Below are 7727 nucleotides of genomic sequence, written 5' to 3' on the forward strand. Positions count from 1 at the left end.
GGGGCCAGCAGGGCCTGGACAGGAGGGCCAGAGGGCTCAGGACACCAAGAGGCTGCAAAGGGGCCTCACCCATAATATGGTCTCACCCACGCCTCGTCGTTTCTGACTCGGGTTCTAGTGAGTCTCAGATGGTCCCACATTCTGTGCTCCAGAGACCCCATGCCAGGTGAGCAGGCACTGGGAGGTGCCTGGGAACCCAGGGCAGTGTGAGGACTGCAGAGTGCCCACGTGCCTGCGAAGGGTCTGGTGACCCTCCTTTCCTGTTAGCATGCCCCCTCCCTCCATTCTCACCTTCTTCTCCTTCCTTTCCTCCAGGAAATAGATGGGGAGGTCTGGTAACTAGAGCTGATACTTTCCCTGAGGAACCATGGAGAGACCAGAGCAGAGATTCAGGTGAATTTCTTGCTGGACAGGACGCAAGGGCAGTACATTTTCCAGCCGGAAGGAAAGTGCTCTTTATTCAGATCTCTCTGGTGGTCCGCAGTGGGTCACGGGCCCAGTCACTTGCCCTGTTGAAACCTCTCCCCACTGTGGGAATCACAGCCTGAGTTCTGGTCCATCTAGGGTTCAGGGCAGCCTGTCAGGGTCTCCAGGAATCCAGGAGGACCCTGAGCCTGGGCCCAGGCTCCTGAATAGCCTCAGGTCTCAGAGCTGGTTCTCTGCCTCAGGCTCTTCCTCTTGACCTCACTCAGGTCTTGGGTCTCAGGTAAGCTCTTTCCCACAGTCTGTTAAGGAGACGAGTCTGGAGGAACTAAGGACCCACATCTGCTTTGTGGCTGATATGACAATAAACATCTGTGTTCGGGTGTAGTAATTCCTGCAAAAGAAAACCGATGCCTCCAAGCTCATGTAACCTTCTCAGATGACTTCCCAGGGACTTTCCAGCCCCGGGTCACCCAGGGTCTGTTTGTGTCAGAGGTTTTTGGTCCAGACCCACCTCCCCTTCATCCCCTTTCCATCTTTCCTGCTATTTCTTGGACCTTCAAACACAGCCAGCTGTGCAGCGGGGCATTTCCTCTGCCCCTTGGGCATATGGGACCAGAACCTAGATCCCCACACTCACCTGGTAGATGGGAGCTGGAGGCCTGGCGTCAGGTCGGGAGGCCTGGGCATGGAGGAGGTGGGCATCAGAAGAGAGGGAAGGAGAGTCTTTTCTCCGAGCAACCATCTCCAAGCCTGCCGCCCCCACCCCAAATCCTGTCTGGCTCTGTTTCCCACCCTGGTTAGCCTGGCTCCCCTGACTGATGATCCAGTGCCCACTCTCCTCCTGGCTCAACTCCAAGGTTCTCCTGAGGTCAAGTCAGGGAACCAGGGCAGCCCCAGGATAAGGTGGTGGGTGGTCACATCCCTGAAGTGCATCCAGCTCCCAGCTTGGTGGGACTAGCCATGTCCTAACTACTCTTACGAGCTTCCCTGGTGGTTCAGAAGACAAAGAATCTGCCTGCAATTCGGGAGACCCAGGCTCGATCCCTGGGTCAGGGAGATCCCCTGGAGAAGGCAATGGTTACCCATTCCAGAATTCTTCCCTGGAGAAATCCATGGACAGAGGAGCCTGGCGGTCTACAGTCCATGGGGTCACAAAGGCTGGACACGACTGAGCGACTTTCAACTACCCTCGAGTGAAAGGGGTCAGCACAGTGCATCAGGGTTGGACAGTCCCCCTGCCCTGAGCCTGTGAAGCGGGGACACTGGGGAGAAGAGGCAAGAAGGGATGTACTCACCTGGGAGACAGAGCTGCCAGAGGGACCACATCCTGGGAGGAGACAGGAGTTACCACCGAGCATGTGAGGAAGCTTAGCCCATTCTCTCAGGAGAGGCTGAGAGTCCACCTTCTGGAGAACCATGGGAGAAAGAGCCCCACCAAGGGAGAGACACTGGCAATTTCTGACCCCAGTGAGGGCGAGGGAGCCTCCCAGGATTATAAGCCACAGGACAAGCAGACTAGCCAGTCAGGGCCCCTGTGCTGAAGCCCCAGAGAAAGGGCCAGAGACCCTGGGGGAGGCAGGCAGGAACAGACAGGGCAGGGCCTGCCCGGGGCACCCCGTTGTGTTGGGCTGAACAGACACTCACCTGAGGTGGACGCTGGGGGCCACTTCCCTCTGTTGTTCAGGCAGCCGGGGTTAGGGAAGAAAAACCTGCATATTTGTGAGGAGGGTAGAGGGAGGTCAAGGCTTTGGTGTCAGAACAAGGGACAGGAGGATCCTCACGTCCAAGCAGGGGCTAGACACCTTCTTTCTCCACCAAGGCCGCTTAGAGGGGAGGGCCCAACAAGGAAGCTGAGGAAAGTCCTTAAGCAGCCATATCTGCCCCGAGTCTAGAGGGACAGGACCATAGGCTAATAGGGTTCAGAAGAAAGTGGCCACTGAAGGGACCAGGGCTCTGGGAAAGGCATCCATCCACACAAGGCTTTGTCTGAGTGGACACATCATGTTTATGGAGAGAGCAGGGCCAGTGCGTGGGGAGGAAAGGGAAGCCAGCGACTCTGGGGTCTCACTGAGGGCAGTGTCGCTGCTGTGGCCCCCTGCCCTCACCCAGCAGCTGCTGAAATGTGACAGCGGCCTTGTCCTCTGTCTCCATCACCTGGACCTGAAGTGTAAAGACATCCCACCACCCGCTGACCCGGCAGGATGTTCTGTCTCATGATCCGGGGCTGTTGTTAACGCATCTGCCAGCTGGGGGCATTTGACCCTACCTGGCCTGTCCAGACTTCCACTCTCTAGCCAAGTGTGTCCTTGGTCAGGATGTCCCTCAGATCCTGGCCCCATGACTGCCCCTCATAGAGTAGCTGGATTTAAATATACAGGAAGAGATATCTTTTTCTGAGTACTTACTACCTGCCAGCCTACATATAGGGAACTAGGACATGGAGGGGTCTTAATTCTGTTAACTGATAAATAAGGCTTCCCTGGTGGCTCAGAGATAAAGAATCCGCTTGCCAGTGCAGGAGACACGGGTTCGATCCCTAGGCGAGGAAGATCCCTGAGGAAGGAAATGTCAACCCACTCCAGTATTCCTGCCGGGAAATTCCATGGACACAGGAGTCCATGGAGTGGCAAAAGAGATGGACACAACTTCGTGACTAATTAACAAAATAAATGAGGACGGTGTTAAGGAATCTCCCCCAGGTCAATACCAGGTGAGGCAGGAACTGAGGGACGAGAGAGAATATCTGTGGGGAAGTGGGGAGGTCCTGGAGATCCAGGCCGGAAATTGGAGGATGGGGTGTCCTTCCTCGAGGACTAGCGTCAACCTGGGGCAGGAGCAGCATCTGGGAATGCCACTGTACCTGTGAAGGAAAATGAAATACCCCAGGACAGCCAGCGGCGTCAGCACAAGCAGGACCCCAATCACGATGCCAGTAATGGCTCCCACACCGAGGGCTCGGCTGTTTTCTTGCCCTGAAAGCAGAAGAGAAAGAGAGAAGGGAAATGGGGTCTGAGTTCCCTGGAGGTAACACCCAGAGGAGTCTTCCGGGAGGGCCTGGTTAGGAGGAGGAAATGCTCTTAGCCCCGTGTGGCGGTCTGCTTTGTCACCACGGTGTCCTCCTGACACCTCCACCACACGTGGTTGCATCATTTCCCTCTTAATCAGATTTGAAACCCTGGACTTGCTCTAACTCTCCATTCTCTCACTATAGCCATTTCCATGTCCTGTTCATTTTCCTCTGAAGGACTCTTTTATTGTCACATTATGCCCCCTCCCTGTGATTTTTTGTTTCCGGCACAATTGCCGGCTCTTAGCTACACCTACAATCAAACAGTTCTCACAAACAATAACCAAACTATGACAAAATTCGCTGTTTTGCATAATTAATTAAGCATTGTTCTACAGGCTCCAAAAGGAGACTACCCACGTCCTCGTTACTTGCATTCATTACGCACCCACTTCCAGTGAAGTTACAAGGGAAGCTGTAAAGGTGTTGACGGTCACTCTAGTGCTCAGCTGGGGAGGTGGGGTCTCATCTGCAGACTCTGACTGGGAGGAGACCCTACACTGATGGGACCCTGCATCCTCCGTCCTGACACTGTTGCTTGTCTGGGACAGCATCACCACTGGAGTCCATAGTCTGTGGGGGACGTGGTGGGGTGTCCGGACCATTTGGAGCAAAGAGCAGAAAGCCACACGTGGTGCAATCAGAGGAAAGGGAAGTTCCGGGTCTGTACTGGGGGCCCTGGGTCCTTCTGAGCTGTTCACACGCTTGTCTGAAAAATTTGCAATCATTACCCTTCATGCTCACTCATTGTGAGTCTGACGTTAATTCGTTTCTCCCATCATATTCTGGTGATCCTCAGCCACCAACACAGAGCAGCCCATCCCCTCCCTGGCTTCATTCAAGGTGGACCTGCCTGGACTTGCCTGGGACAGGAAGTCATGGCCAGTCTGGGTGTCCAGGGGTGATGGCCCATGTACTCGGACCTGAGAGGGATGGGTGTGGATTGGCCTCTGGCAACGTGCATTTGGGTGGGCAGCTCACGTCACCTAGGAACAGAGGTTACTCACAGAGGACATCCAGGGTGAATGGGTCACTGCGGCTGACACTCACTGGGTTCCGGGCTTCACACACATAGGGTCCTGTGTCATTCCTTGTCACGGCGACTACTGTGAGAGTCCTCTTGTCCTCGGACAGTTCCAGCCTGGTGCTCTTGGGGAGGCTCTGACTGTTGATCCACCACATGTAGGAGGTGTTCTGGGTCTCAGCTCCACATGTTAACACCACAGTGTCCTCGTGCTCCCTGGGGTTGGAGTTGTTGCTGGTGATGACGGGTGTGGGTAGCACCGCTGTGCAGATAACAGAGAGAACATTGCCCTGAGCCTCCCTGGTGGCTCAGACAGTAAAGAATCTGCCTGCCAGTGCAGGAGCCCTGGGCTCATTCCCTTGGTTGGGAAGATCCCCTGGAGATGGGAATTGCTACCCAGTCAGCATTCTTGCCTGGAGAGTTCCAAGGACAGCGGAACTTGCTGGGCTATGGCACATGGGGTAGCAAAGAGTGGGACGTGATTGAGCGACTAACACTTTCCCTTTCTTTATACCTTTGTCTCCTCTAGAAACACCTTCAAACAAAACTGGCATCCTTCGCCTCTCAGCCAGACAGAGTCGTTACAGAATAAGGCATGCTTGTGTATGGCAACATGAATCCATGGGGACCTGAGCCCAGAGAGTGTGAGGCCACCTGCTCTATGTCTGGGACAAGCACAGGCTTCCTCGCGGGTCGACTGTGCAGCAGCGTTTAGTGGTGGACAGACCTGGGTGGGATTCAGAGACCACCTGGCGTCTATCCTGGTTTCATCAACCAGCCTCGGGAGAGAGCTCCCTGGGTGGCACCCTGGGGTCGAGGAGCTGCCAGGAGTGTCTTCCTTCCTCTGTTCCTCTCTGGGGGTGCTGAGATTTCTCTGGCGTCTCCAAGTCCCGCAGGGCATTGGTTGATTCCTGGGGACCTTGTACCTGTGTGCTCTGCATGCCGAGTCTCAGGAGTAGGACCAGGCTGTGCCCCTGCGCGGATGGGGCTCTCGGGGCTGAGCCCTGGCTGGTGACCAGCTTGGGAGCCTAGGGATTTGGCACAGGCTTCCCGGTGTCACTGGAGGCAGGAACCCTGGGACAGGGTCTGGGAGGGGCTTCCTGGGGCTGAGCTTCTCTGTGAGGATCCTTGGGGCCCTCAGGCCAGGGTCTTCCCTGAGTCCTGCAGGGTCTTCCTCAGGGTCCTGGTCACGGGGAGGGGCCAGGGGGCTGGACTGAGAGTGCTGTCCCTCTGCTGAGTCCCTCCATCAGCCCGTCCTTCTCTCTGCACAGTGTCTGCAGGGCCTGTCTTCCTGGAAGCATTTCTGACCCTTTGGAGTTTGTCTCCACAGCGTGTGTCCTGCACTGAATGTTCAAACACCGACCTGGGACATAATGCAGAGGGGGATGGAGGCACCTTCCTGGGCTGTCAGTCCTGTGTGAACAGAATTCAACCACCACCCTCCACCCTTGCCCCCGCCTGCCAAACACCCCGAGGTCAGAGAGGAAGTACTCACGGTGCACGTGAAGGTGTCCAGCCCATATTTCTGTCTGTAAATCATTCTTTGTAACGAGCAGGGTGTAGGATCCTGTGTCTTTCTGGGCGACGTTCTGGATCAGCAGGGTTCCGTTGGGGTAAAGTGTCTCCCGTCCGCTGTACACAGGCCCATAGATAGTTGCATCATTGTCTACCCTATATGATGCAATTAGCTGGGTGTTGTCTCCCCTTTCTCCTCTGTGCCAGGCATAGCCTAGAGGATTCTTTGTCACGTTGTGGGCAACCAGAAAAACATCCGACCCTTCTGCAGCAAGCAGGGGCACCGCTTCAACAGTGAGCTGGGCAGTGGTGGGCGGGGTCCAGAAAGTTAACAGTGAGACTAGGAGGGAAGAGAGAGATATCAGTTAATACTGTGACCTGCGTGGGGGATGGGAAAATGGTGCCCTGGGTCCTGAGCTGGTCTCTTCATCCCTCAGCCTTAGTGTGGGTGTGTCTGCATGTATGTGTGTGAGTGGTTTTGGGTCAGCAGCATGACTCCCGTCACTTCAGCCCCTCTGGGCTCGTTTTTTCCTCTGCTTCCCCAGCTGTTCCTGGCTCACCCCCTTGCTGCCCTCACACGCCTGCTCACACTCAGGGCCTGTTGGGAGATGCCTCCCACAACGAACAGCTGCTGTAAAGACCCTCCGTGCTCACTGCCGACCCTTCCCCGCTCCGGTTCCCGCGTGACGCCTGTAGCACCCGCCAGCACACTCTCCACCTCTCTGCTTGTCTGTCTTCCTCCCCACACAGCGCGGGCTCTGTGAGGGCAGGGGCTTGTCTGATCCTGCTTGAAACGCAGGGCCTGGACCAGGCTCCAGACATTAGTACCTGGGGATGAAGGAAGGAGAGTTCCCAGGAATTCCACAGCTGGTTTTAATTGTCTGTTTCTAAGGGTGCCGGGTAAGGACAGTGTTTACTATGCTGGTTATGTCTTTTTCTGTAGTGAGATAATAAATTGTTATTATTGTCATCAGTTATCAACAAACTGGTCAGTGAATTATAACTCGTAAAACCTACAGCAGTTGAGTCCTCCCGCCCCTCGCCAGCTCTAGCTCAAGCAGAGTCCTCTGTGGCTGAGCCCCCTCCCTCCCCTGTCCGCTGTCCTGTGCCCTCAGGTCCGAAAAGAAGCCCCCTGTCCCCTCTCATAGCCCCGTCTCCCCCCCCAGGGACCAGCCAGGCTCTCGTTCTCCAGTCTCTGCCCCCTCCCTGAACACTGTCCCCTCTCACCTGCCAGCAGGAGCCTGCTCCAGGGGACATGCCGCCTGCTTGCAGGGCCTGACGGGGGCTCCATGGTGCCTGCTGTCTGCTGTGTCCCTCTCTCTGTGAGGAGAACTTCCTCTCCAGAGACGCTCACAAACCCTGCAGTCCTTGCAGAAGCTCTGCTGTCCTTCCCTCTGTGTGCTGGGCCTGCCCATGGGCAGGAGCACTTCGCTGGGTCACGTGGCCCAGCCCCATGGGGCGGAGTCTCTGTCCAGGCCCCACCCCCTCCTCTCCTCCTTCCCTCCCTCGTGGCCCCTCCCACTTCCCCCTCTGTCTGTATTTCTATTCCCTGAACTCTGCTGAGTCCTATGCCTTCTAGAGCAGTGATTCTCCACCTACACACACACACAGACACACACACAGACACACACACACACCTACACACACGTACCTACATCTCAGCTACACACAGACACCTCGATACACACACATGCA

The 7727-nt window shown here is 55.9% G+C and overlaps 1 protein-coding gene across 2 annotated transcripts; it reads right to left on the reverse strand.

Moving 5' to 3' along the window:
* Positions 1–394: 394 nt before the first annotated feature.
* On the reverse strand, positions 395–7523 carry LOC138418919 (cell adhesion molecule CEACAM7-like). 2 transcript variants are annotated; one of them, XM_069550917.1, is made up of 9 exons: positions 7260–7441; positions 6013–6372; positions 4501–4779; positions 3287–3398; positions 2071–2135; positions 1722–1753; positions 1509–1609; positions 1064–1105; positions 395–817 (listed from the first exon to the last, which is right to left on the reverse strand). In XM_069550917.1, exons 1-9 carry the CDS (start codon positions 7321–7323, stop codon positions 703–705), a joined length of 1170 nt encoding a protein of 389 aa, XP_069407018.1. In that variant the 5' UTR covers positions 7324–7441; the 3' UTR covers positions 395–702. The 2 variants fall into 2 exon arrangements, with proteins under 2 accessions (XP_069407018.1, XP_069407020.1); XM_069550919.1 differs by lacking the exon at positions 1509–1609 and having other exon boundaries at positions 7260–7523.
* Positions 7524–7727: the final 204 nt, after the last annotated feature.

The sequence above is a fragment of the Ovis canadensis genome, chromosome 14 (genome assembly GCF_042477335.2).
Source record: "Ovis canadensis isolate MfBH-ARS-UI-01 breed Bighorn chromosome 14, ARS-UI_OviCan_v2, whole genome shotgun sequence".
Taxonomy (NCBI): domain Eukaryota; kingdom Metazoa; phylum Chordata; class Mammalia; order Artiodactyla; family Bovidae; genus Ovis; species Ovis canadensis.

Bases quoted from the DNA above. Each gene is read 5' to 3' on its own strand.
- LOC138418919 (XM_069550917.1), bottom strand. From the start codon at position 7,323: ATGGAGCCCCCGTCAGGCCCTGCAAGCAGGCGGCATGTCCCCTGGAGC. The intron at 2,136-3,286 runs GTACAGTGGCAT...ACAAATATGCAG, and splicing joins TATTTCATTTTCCTTCACAG to GTTTTTCTTCCCTAACCCCG. The intron at 1,106-1,508 runs GTAACCATTGCC...CTCCATGCCCAG, and splicing joins AGGGAAGAATTCTGGAATGG to GCCTCCCGACCTGACGCCAG.